Here is a 12028-nt window from a genome sequence, read left to right on the forward strand (position 1 = left end):
TTAATGCTTTAAAAACCTGAAAAACATGCTTAATCCAAATGAACAGACCCTTCCCCTTACAGTAATGTGACTCTTTATGGATAAGAACCACTCTGTTATGCTTTCCATGATTTTATTAGCGTCTCCTGTGTTTTGCTGGATGTTTAAAATACCTGGTCTTAGACCAACAGGGCAAATGTTTCCCTTATATTTGCCAATTTATAGATATAAAGCTAATTTAGAATCATTTCCAAAACCAATTTTAATTTGATGTTACCTAATACCTAAATTAGATCATCCAAACAATGTTTTCCTTCCAAATAACCCAGGTGAATCACTCTTGCTCAAATTGAAAGTTGCTGCTCAGAAGCTCAATGTGTCTGCCACACAAAATTTCTGTATCATAACCAGCTTTTATTGCTGCTAATTGTCACGGCTATGTTTTTCAATAATACTTCAAATAAATACAAGTGAAGGATCAGTTATGCTTTTATAACAAAAACATAACAAAAACAAAACGTAATCCTGCCCCTAACCCCAAATATGCCTGTATTTTTCTAATTTTCTAAAGCAGGGGTCCCTAACCCCGGGTCCATGGACCAGTACCGGACCAGTAGCATGCCAGCAACCAGTCCACACAAACAAGCAAAGCCCCATCTGAAAGATGCAGGCAGCATATAAAACCACACATCCTCCGGTCTGTGGAAAAACCTGGTGCTCAAAAGATTGGGGACCTCTGTTCTAAACAATTAGTGTGGCAGAAAATAGCAAGTTAAATAAGATCAGTTAACATTCAGAAGCGTTTATTCTGTGCTCTGCCAGCCCTAACTGTGTTGCATAAACTGCAGTCAGCCCCATATATATTCTGTCTCTAATGTCACCTTGAGACCTGAGACAGGTATCAAGAAAGACTCTCCAAGTCTCCTACTCGTCATGGGATATGATCAAGCCAGAACAATTATCAACTTATCTTAGAGCAGACACCTATTGGATCTAGCCAGGACTCCAACCTTTATTGCCAATAGGTATATTGCCTCTCCTATGGCATAGCTAACTAAAACTCATACTTAAACACAGGAGGGTATTTATTGTGGCATGATATCATGCCCATCCCTCAGCTGTCTTTGAAGGTTGCTAGAAGAAGATTCCTTACCTGGGAAGATAATGCTTCTGTTACTCTGGACACAAGAAACAAAGGGCATGTGCTTCTCCAGTGCCTGTATTACAAAGACATTTGTGCTAGGCTCATCTCACCATTACTGCATAAATACCTTGGGTGCCCTGGATAATTTTAAACCACACAATTGCTTTCAGATACCAACCCTGCTACACCATTCAGTGTTGCCAGGTTCTGTTCAGCAGTGGTTCAAAATTCTTCAGATTATGACCTGTGTTTTAAACTAGGTATAATGAGCATCTATTTCACCATATTAGAGTGCTCTGTAACTTGTTATAATCTTCCATATACTAACTTTTTCTGCTGTCCTATACCCATCTAATATTTCTGCCCCTTATTTTAGATTCTTGCTTTTTATATGTACATTTAGTTTTTCATTCATATATCTTTTATATATTATAGCTATTGATTTCTACACAATACAAATAGTCCTTGACTTACAATGGGTCCTTAATGACCATTCAAAATTATGATAGTCCAAATTTATATGGTTGTTTGCAGAGTCCCATGGTTACGTGACTTAAATTTACAGTGTTTTTTGCTGAAAACCAGTGTTTACAAGCAAACATGGGTTTGCTTAATGACTGTGGCATTTGCTTTACAACCATGGTGTTTGCTTAATGACATGGGTTACCTGGTTACCTGGCTCCATTATGGTCATAAGTCAAGGACTAGCTGTATAGGGAATTTTTGTTTCTATTTCACAATTGTGTGTGATAGAGTAAGTCCTTCTGACCTGTGGGATAACCAGAACACAGCATCAAATAACTTTAAAATATTGTCTATTGGTGTCAATTCTGATGGCAGGTGGATAGCCCTTAGAATATTACACTTAAAATGGATAAATACAATTAGTAGCAGTGTCTACGATAACAATAAAAAAATTAATAAGCATGCAATGTCATCCTGCGAATTCCATGTTTATGTTTTTACCTCAGAATGTCTTATGCAAGCATATTAATCATTTGCCTACCTTGCTCCCCCCCACTTACCTGCCTCTGGTATCAACAGCATTTAGTGTAACTTCTGCTTATTTAGAAGTATTAAGAGTACACAGTTATAAAATTGTACTAGTAAAAGCCCACTGGTTTCACTGCATAAACCCACCCTAATGCAATAGCTTTATTTTTGTTCAGATACAAACATTCAAGTGGTAATTTGAGAAGGCTGTCCAAAAGGAGAAACAATCCTGAAGAAGAAAAAAAAGAATGTTTATTAATATTACAATTCTCAATGGTCAGATGGGACTACCTTCAGAATTTTAAAATGCAGAATACTTTTAATGATGCTGCATTTAGGCACCCAGGATTTCATTTCTTTGTCACAACATTTGTTTTTTTTGTTCTTCCTTGTTTTACTCACATAATAAATTTCATTGGGAATGTTATTTAAGTATTGCTAAGCACTGACAGTACTTGAAACTTTTTAAATTCCAGTTTTACAGGGATAGTCCTGATTTTGGGGAAGGAAAAGGATTCTTCCTAATGGGAGTGCCCAAGATACAGTGGGCATAATAGTATGGGAACAAGTAATCATGGAAATGATGCCTTTCTATTACTCATCAAGTCTGGAGTACCTTATTGTAGAAGGTAACATGGGAATGAAAGTATTCCATTATCCATTTCCTGGCTGATTGATTAGGGCTACCAGTACTAATTTGCAGAAATAGAGAATAAGAAGTCAAGTTAGTGTTCCAGTATCTCTTTGTTGACAACTAATGGATTTTTGCAGACCAGATCTGATAGCCCTATGATGGAGAGAGAGATTTATGGATTGTGAGGAATGTTTGGAACTATTTAAGTTGCTTTGTTCCAGAAAAGCTATTCTAAATAATCTTTGTGTCCTTTTTTCTGGTAATTTTTGCCTGTGATTTTAGGGAAATTGGCTTGTTGATTAATTTGTATATATGAATTTTTAATATTCATGTATCCAGATTTTTACTTTTGGAAATCAGGTCAGCCTGCTTATTCTACAAATTATCAGGACTGCAGAAAGCATTGTGCTTAGTTGCTATTTCTCTGTCTTTTCTGTTCTTCTGTTCTTTGCATTTATACCCAGACTCCTCCTCCTTTCCCATCTGAAATATTTTGTAGAAGTAGTTCTCGTTTAACAACCATATTTTCAGTGATGGTTGAGAGTTATGATACTGCTATCATGTTATGAAGGAATGGTAGTTAAACCAATTTCCTAAAGTTATGGCCGTTGTTGGGTGCCCACAATCACCTGATCAAAATTCAGGCATTTGATAGCCTGCCTGCTCTTACAACAGCGTGTAAGATTCCCCCCACCTGCCTATACTCTCCATCCCTGCCCTTTTTGCCACCCTTTACTCCACCATGTCTGCTGCCCTTGCTGCCCTGAGCTCTGCTCGCCTGCTGCCCTGTTGCCCCCAGCTGACCTCTGCCATCTTCAATTGCCATCTTCAAATGGGGTTTGCTGGAATAGCTGTCACTAAGTGATGTGGTCACATGATGGCACACTTTACGACCAGATTGTTTAGCGATGGGAATTCCAGTCCCAATTACTGTTGCATCTTGAGCATTGCCTATATGCTGATTTCTTGATGTTATATTTACACTATCTCAAAAGCAAATACATCCAATCTAAATTTGGTATTAAAGGAAGAAGCCTACAAACATTTGCACAGACTCAACATGTTGTACAGACATTGAACATCTCCTGTGACAGCTGCTAGTAAACGAGTTGGAAAGAATTCTAACGATCATGTTCTACATGTCTTTCCTATATTGTTATATTTTGCATAAATACTTGTTTATGAATGTATTACAAGACATTGGTTTTTAAAGTGGAGGTAATTACCAAGAGAGTAATTTGAGCCTATCCTGTAGGAGGTGGCCAGGCTGAGTCTTGAGGGAGGGGTCAAAGGCATCATAAGTCATGAGTCTCTGCGTGCCAATAAGAAATCAAAGTTCAGCCCACCTTGAATGCCTGTCTTATCTCCCGCACATTTCCCTTGACCACCAGTTGGTCAGATTCTTGTAGAGAGCTTAAGTTTGCAATAAATCTTTATACTCATTTGAACTGCCCGAATCTCCTGATTTCCCAGATTCTTGACATATCCTGAGGCAATGGAACAAGTTATAATTGCTTATTTGAACCACTGTCCTAGCAGATGAATTTTATATATGCTTATTCAAAGTTATTTATTATTTTTAAAAAAGAATTTTTATTTTTATTATTTTATTTTATTAATTATTTCAAAGAAGTAAAGCACAGAAAAATAGGTCTCATTTTTACTAAAGAGAGCTAGCCTTACACAGTTATTTAACAACAACAACAACAACAACAACAACAACAATAATAATGTTGAAAGGGACCTTGGAGGTCGTCTAGTCCAACCCCCTGCTCAGGCAGGAAACCCTATACCATTTCAGACAAATGGCTATGCAGTCTCTTCTTAAAAACTTCCAGTGTTGGAGCATTCACTGCTTCTGGAGGCAGGTTGTTCCACTGGTTAATTGTTCTAACCAGTGCTTTTTTTGTAAAAAAAAAAAAAAAAAAAAGATGCCGGAACTCACACATGTCATTACAACCCGCCTTGCCTACCCTACAAGGTTCCATCCAAAAAAGGTGCCGGAACTCTGTTCTGGGCATTCTATGACAAAAAAAGCCCTGGTTCTAACTGTCAGGAAGTTTCTCCTTAGTTCTAGGTTGCTTCTCTCTTTGGTTAGTTTCCATTCGTTGCTTCTTGTCCTGCCTTCAGGCGCTTTGGAGAATAGCTTGACTCCCTCTTCTTTGTGGCAGCCCCTGAGATATTGGAACACTGCTAGCATGTCCCCCCTTGTCCTTCTCTTCATTAATCTAGACATACCCAATTCCAGCAACCGTTCCTTATATGTTTTAGTCTCCAGTCCCCTAATCATCTTTGTTGCTCTTCTCTGTACTCTTTCTAGAGTCCCAACATCTTTTTTACATCGTGGTGACCAAAACTGGATGCAGTATTCCAAGTGTGGCCTTACCAAGGCATTGTAAAGTGGTATTAAACACTTCATATGATCTTGATTCTATCCCTCTGTTAATGCAGCCTAGCACTGTGTTGGCTTTTTTGGCAGCTGCAGCACACTGCTGGCTCATATTTAAGTGATTGTCCACTAGGACTCCGAGATCCCTCTCACAGTTACTACTATTGAACAAGGTACCCCCTATTCTGTACCTGTACCATTGGGTTTTCTTGCCTAAATGTAGAACCTTACTTTTTTCACCATTGAATTTCATTTTGTTAGATAGCGCCCAGTGTTCAAGTCTGTCCAAATCCTCCTGTATCTTAAGTCTGTCTTCTGGAGTGTTGGCTATTCCTGCCAGCTTGGTGTCGTCTGCAATGCCAGCTTGGTGTCGTCTGTTACATTATACTATTATATTAACATGTACAGTAACAATAGAAAACACAAAGGGAGTTTAATATACAAAATGATATATACAGTTCAAACTTCTAATTCATCTTTAAACTGAGATTCTTTTCTGGTATTTTTTTTTCTGCAGCCATGAAAGTTTGCTGCTAGTCACTTTCATTATTCTTCTTAGTTTCAAAACTATTATATAATTAAAAAGAACAAAAAAAAATCTACAAAAACCAATGAATTTTCCAGAACAAAATTGATACGTGAGATATTTTATGTTTAGAAGAAAGACATTATATCATGCAACTATATCACATGAACTGATGTTGCATTTAAGCACTTCATTAATAATTATTGAATTGAGCAATTTATTTCTGCAAATAATATACTGTATGTGCCTATCAAATGCAAAATAGTAATTTTGTGCAATTCATTAGAATTTTAAATTATCAAAATATGATAAAAAAGTCCATGATCTCCCACTGACATTTGTGCCTGTGTATTTTGAACTGAGACCCAGATAACAAAATTAAGACATGCAAAATCTGCCTTTCAATTATCACATTAATCTGGTATAAACGTAGATCACAATGGAGCACTTTGAAAAGGAGATTAAATGACATTCTTGATCATCCATATCACAAAAAATCTTTAGGACTTTAAACAGCTACCACTTTTTTTGTCTGCTGCAAAATATAAATATGGCAAATGTCCTGGCAAATATTAAATGATAAATAATAGCAAATCATTCTATTCATTATTTGTATCTTCTTTCTTAACAGAATCTCCTCAGTTGCCTTTATCTTGCCACTGAAAACATTTTTTTAACTGACCCAAATCCAACAGTAATTCTATGTTTTTGGACATAATTAGTGGTTGTGGAAGAGAATGTACTTCCTATGTATCCTTTGTGTGTCCAAATTAATTCTGCAATGGACACTGACTGAGCATGAATCACTTTATTGTGTTGAGTTACTAGAATTTTGGTGAATTTTCAGATGTCTTGCTTTAATAAGTAACTGTTAGAGAAAATATAATTCAAGTGTTGCTGTGGTTAATTTTTCCTGTTTGAAGAATATGTATAAAGATGTGCATTTTCCTTCCACAGAAAAAAGCAGTTGGATTGCTTGATGCAGATATATATGGGCCGTCCATACCAAAAATGATGAATCTGAAAGGAAATCCAGAAGTGACATCAAGTAAGTCAGGCTGGATATCACAGTTTCCCCAGAAACTGATGCTATTTTGTTTTTTTGGTACAGGTTATCCTTGACTTACAACCATTTGTTTAGTGATCATTCAAAATTACAACAGCACTGAAAAAAGAGACTTGTAACCAGTAGTGGGATTCAAATATGTGAACAACCGGTTCTCTGTGTGGATGCCGCTTCTGGAAGTCCATTTTGGGCCTGGGCAACAAAAAATTAGCTACCGGTTCTGCCGAAGTGGTGCAAACTGTCTGAATCCCACCACTGCTTGTAACCATTTTCCCCATTTACAACCATTGCAGCATTCCCCTGATCATATGATCAAAATTCAGACACTTGGCAACTGGTTCATAATTATGATGGTTGCAGTGTCCCGGGGTCATGTGATCACTCTTTGAAAACTTCTGGCAAGCAAAGTCAGTGGGGAAGCTAGATTCACTTAACAGCCGTGTTACTAACCTAATATCTATGGAGATTCTCCATCATCTAGGTCAGTGATGGCGAACCTTTTAGAGACCGAGTGCCCAAACTGCAACCCAAAACCCACTTATGCATCGTCAGGTGCCGGGTGGGTGTGGCCCATTGGGTGGGTGTGGCCAATTGAGTGTGGCCCATTGGGTGGGCGTGGCTGCGGTGGTAACAGCAGACTGGGTGGGACTAAAAAATTCAATCAATTCCAACTTTGCAAGATCTTTTTTTCCCTGTGAGAAGTTGAAATTGACTGATTGATTGAACCTTTTTTTTTTTTTGCACACGGCGGCGGAGACCTAAAGTGAAAAGGTTTTTATAAAACCCAGCTGAAGGCCTAGGACTGGGGCGACGGCGCGCGTGCCCACAGAGAGGGCTCTGAGTGCCGCCTCTGGCACCCGTGCCATAGGTTCGCCACCACTGATCTAGGTTATTGTCCCAAAGGTGCTTTTTTTCAAAAGACGTCTGGACTTTCTTTGTTTTTGCTAAAGACGCTTCACTTTTCATCCAAGCAGCTTCAGGTCAGAACTGAAGAAGCTTCTTGGATGAGAAGTGAAATGTCTTCAAGCAAAAACAAAGGAAGCCCAGTTGCCTTTTGAAAAAAAGCACCTTTGGGATTACTAATTTAACAACTGCAGTGATTCACAACAACTGTGGCAAGAAAGGTTGTAAAAAGGAGCAAAAGTCATTTAATGTCTCGCTTAATAACAGGAATTTTGGGCTCAATTGTGGTCATAAGTCGATGACTACCTATAAACTGCTGTGGAAGGCCATACTAAGGATACGTATATATTTTAAGGAAAACAAATAATTGAATCTATAAGGTAGCCTCTTTCTTGTCACGAGACCCAGCTTCTGATCTTGCTAGGATTTGTCTAACTTCCTGGAGTGCATACACAGTTCTGAGTTTTCCCGCAGCTGTTTACGTTTCTTAGATACATTGGAGTGGGAAGTGCTCCTTATAACCACACAGAGAAGTTCTTATCCCCGTGAAGAGCAGAATGCGGGTTCAGGTTTCTTTTGCAGATTGCTGAAAGAGGGCCAGGAGGAAGATGCTAAGTTATACATATGTAGTTTGTACTGAGGAGAAAAGTTCTGCACAGAAAGAAAACAAATAATTGCTTATTTATTTTGCGTTGAAGTATTTACAAGAAAGTGCCTTCAAGGTGGTTCAGGTTTCCATGGTTCTGATGTAAGCAGGTGGAGATCTTTTTGATAAGTATTTAAAGAACAACAACAACAACAAAATAGCAGGTTTAAAACCAAACTGACAATTGTGGGAAATGGGGGAGGGTGAAGCTGTCACTTGCAGTGCTTTTCTATTTTCCATTACAGAGATTTTGCTAACTGTGCAAGCATTTATCTTCTGGATTTGCAAGGGAAAAAAAAAAGTGGGACTAACATTTTCAAGGGTTTTTTTTTTTTTTTTTTTACACAAGGGTAGCTTGTCTTAATTTACCGGCAGAGAATAGTACAGGCCCTCAATGGAACTGTCCCTGGCTCTCACCAGTACTGAATAGCTTTTTTTTTCTTTACTGGAATGACATACTGTCTACTAGAACACCCTTTACACCAATGTTTCTGGGTCTTTTTCTAACAGAGGCTTACTAGATAAAAATGTGTGGCCCGCAGTATGTATAATGTTGCTTTATTTTCAGGTACATCAAAGCCTGAAATTATAGAAGCTGATGCTACAAAATTTTGGGGGTTCCACGAGGTAGATTGTAACTTAAGCCACGTCATATATCGGAAGGTAGTTGTTTCGCCTATGAGTTTAAAGGAATCTAGAGAAATACGAACTCTTACATTAACCACCAAGGATTTTTCTAATAAGACTCCGAAGTAAGTTTCTGCTTACTTTAATAGGATTAAACAATTAGATCATTTATTAGACCTTTCTAATCCTGTCTTGCATTCAGGAGCTCCAGAGAATTTTTCTCCCAGCAATAACTCTGGAAGGTGGATTGAGATAGTGGTTTAGTCTCAAATCAGCCAGTGAGCTTCCATGGCTGAGAGTGGAATAGTATCTTTGTCTTCCTGCTCCAAACCCCAAACTACACATCATTAGCTCTCACAAAACATAGATACACATTACCCTTGAAAGATGATTTTGTGTCCCTGTGAATATGCAAGAATCAAGAATACATTTGCTTTCCAATTGGGAATTTAACTGTTATAGACTCAGCACATTTCTAACAGAGAGGTAGTCTAATGCTGCCAAGAAATGTGCTGGAAGAGAAGAACAATCCTAGATAAACAGGAAGAATAGAAACATTTGAAAGCTTTTATTTGCTGAGATTTTTAAAAAAAGTACTATAGTACTGAAAATTTTAATTGTTTGAAAATGGAAAGCGAGAGGCTATTTCTATCCTTCTGTGGAAGCTGAATTTGCTTATTGAGTATAAAAATTAGTAATATTTAGTCATACTCTGCAATATGTTACTGTAATTCACATCTCATAAAGTCTATGCAGCTGTTATTGTAGGAATACAGAGGAAAAAATCCATTATGATTTTGTTTGTCATGATAATCTTATGTGCTCTGTCTGCTTCAGTGTTCTTTATTAAATTTCTGTATGGCAAACTAACTACTGAGTAGCTGCACTGAAATATAATTTACTATGATTATTAATATTGATAATTGTGAAAAAAGATGGAACTGCAGCAGTCTGTTAAAAATCAAATGTTCATTTTAGACATTTAAAATTGTTAATTACAATTTTATGTATACTCATTTCAAATACAAAAACTGCTATCCAGGATGAGGCTATACTTTAGCAAAGAACAAGCTGTATATTCAAGATATTTTCCAGGATTTATGCTACAATTCTAACTCCTGAGAGAGAAGTAACTTTTATTGAATTGTGGTTGTCTCTTCAGCAGTGGAATCACCCTTGAAATTATTTCAAGCAAAGTACTAGCTATTTCATCAATATTTTCTTCTCTTCCCGTCTTTGCTTTTCAGGCTTTCTTTGCAATGGAATTTGAGTAAAGAATTTAACCATTTTTGTGGCATTCTATTTAATATTTCTTTTATGCTGTAGTCACCAATTATCTCTCTCTACATAATAACCTTAAATGAAAGGCTATAAACTTTTCTAGACTTGCCATTGTCCCTATGGAAATGCAAAAGGATTATTGTCATCTTAAATTATACTAATATCCCTAAATATTTCCTAAAACATCTATTAGATGTTTGACAATACCTGTTAGGAAAGGTTACAGATGCTAAAGGCAATACCCACACATTTATTACACTCCATTAAAATGCATCTTCTGGAATTTTGATTGATAACTTTCATACATACAAAATGATAGTCATAGGAGATAACAACCTGTATAGGGAGGTCTCCATTAGTGCATGGTTGCATGTTTCTAATTTGCATTATTCAAGTAGTGTTTCTATGGAAAATTAGGAACTTGGTTCAAGCTCGATGGAAATAGGCAATTAAAATATTTAAATATAACTTTTATATGTTTATTAATGAAAAATAACAGTAAAGACTTACAAATATATGTTTAGCTTAAATATGGTTAATCTGTATGTATCTATTGATGAGTGATTTGCTGAATGACAAGCTTCTAGGAATTCCTTAGCGTTATTGGATTTCGCTTGATCTGTACAGACCTAGACAAATCCAAAAACATGAAGGAAATCCTGGAAGCTTGTCATTCAGCAAATCAGTCTTCAATAGATACATACATAGATTAAAATATTTAAAATCTTGTTATCATATCCACCAGAAGTCAAGCTCCACACATCGGGTTTTTTTAGATTAGATGCGATCTGTACAAGGAGCCTCTGGTTTAAAACTATTTACATTGAGAGGGCTTCAATATTTTTTCCAAAAATTTATTCTTAAAAATAATTTCTGTTCTAGAAAACCTAATGAGACCTCTTGTGAACTATGGAATTTCATGGTAAGCCCTTTATCTTTGTATCTATTTACTTTTTATATTTTGTTGTTTGTATCATGTCTGAATGTTGGAAAAATGCCTTTAATTCTAGTATGTCTATGGGTTTCTTGGTGGAAGAGACTGCACCAATTGTCTGGAGAGGACTCATGGTAATGTCAGCTATAGAGAAATTACTGAGACAGGTAAAAAGTTGTTTTAAGTTAACTTCATTGGTGATTATAACACTACAATAAAACAGCTTCTAACAATGCTTATATCAAATGCAGTATCAATATTTTAATACAGTATGGAAGTTTTGAAAACATAATAGCAAAACATTTTTCTTTTGTTAACAAATATATCATTCAATATTTAAAATTAAACTTAATTAAACTGTCCTCAAACTTTCTGCAGATCTTGGCTTCAGCTGGAGTGAATATAGCAGCTTGTTGGTTAACACTTTGATATTAATCTATAACACAGAAATTCCATAGCTATAAGGAAAGGCAAGGAAAGTATATGGTTTAACTGCAGAAGGTTTTTTTTTAAATCTCTGAGATCTCTTGATAGCTGTAGGACAGTGGTGGCGAACCTATGGCACACGTGCCAGAGGCGGCACTCAGAACCTGTGTGGGCACATGCACCGTTGCCCCAGCCCCGCCTCCCCACGCAGCCCCCACCTCACCAGCAACCCCCCAGAGGAGAATCACTCCTGGGCGCGGCCCATGTGAAGCAGTGCAGCAAGGACATGGCAGCCAGGCACCGGGGACAAGATTCCCCCCTTGCGCCCCCTCGCGAGCAGATGATGCTGCGGGGTGCAGGCGAAGGGTGTGACCGCCATGGCTCTGCTGGGCTACCTAGGTGATCTGCTGTGGCAGGCCGTGGAGGCAGTGGGTGACCCTGCGGGTGGGGCGGGGGGCACGGGGGGCACGGGGGGCACAG

General features: G+C 37.6%; 1 protein-coding gene across 2 annotated transcripts in view; it reads left to right on the forward strand.

Annotated features, from left to right (window-relative positions):
• NUBPL (nucleotide binding protein like) overlaps nt 1–12028 on the forward strand; it is a 56148-nt gene that overhangs the window by 12711 nt on the left and 31409 nt on the right. Inside the window, exons 4-6 of one of the 2 annotated variants that reach the window (XM_015813073.1) lie at nt 6623–6713; nt 11071–11110; nt 11199–11289. In XM_015813073.1, the coding sequence (XP_015668559.1) occupies nt 6623–6713; nt 11071–11110; nt 11199–11289 (222 nt within the window). Of the gene's footprint in view, nt 1–6622; nt 6714–8249; nt 8383–11070; nt 11111–11198; nt 11290–12028 lie in introns of those variants that run through there. The other variant, XM_015813074.1, reaches the window with a different exon arrangement.

The sequence above is a fragment of the Protobothrops mucrosquamatus genome, unplaced genomic scaffold (genome assembly GCF_001527695.2).
Source record: "Protobothrops mucrosquamatus isolate PMUCROS unplaced genomic scaffold, P.Mucros_1.0 scaffold133, whole genome shotgun sequence".
In the NCBI taxonomy this organism is placed as follows: Eukaryota; Metazoa; Chordata; class Lepidosauria; order Squamata; family Viperidae; genus Protobothrops; species Protobothrops mucrosquamatus.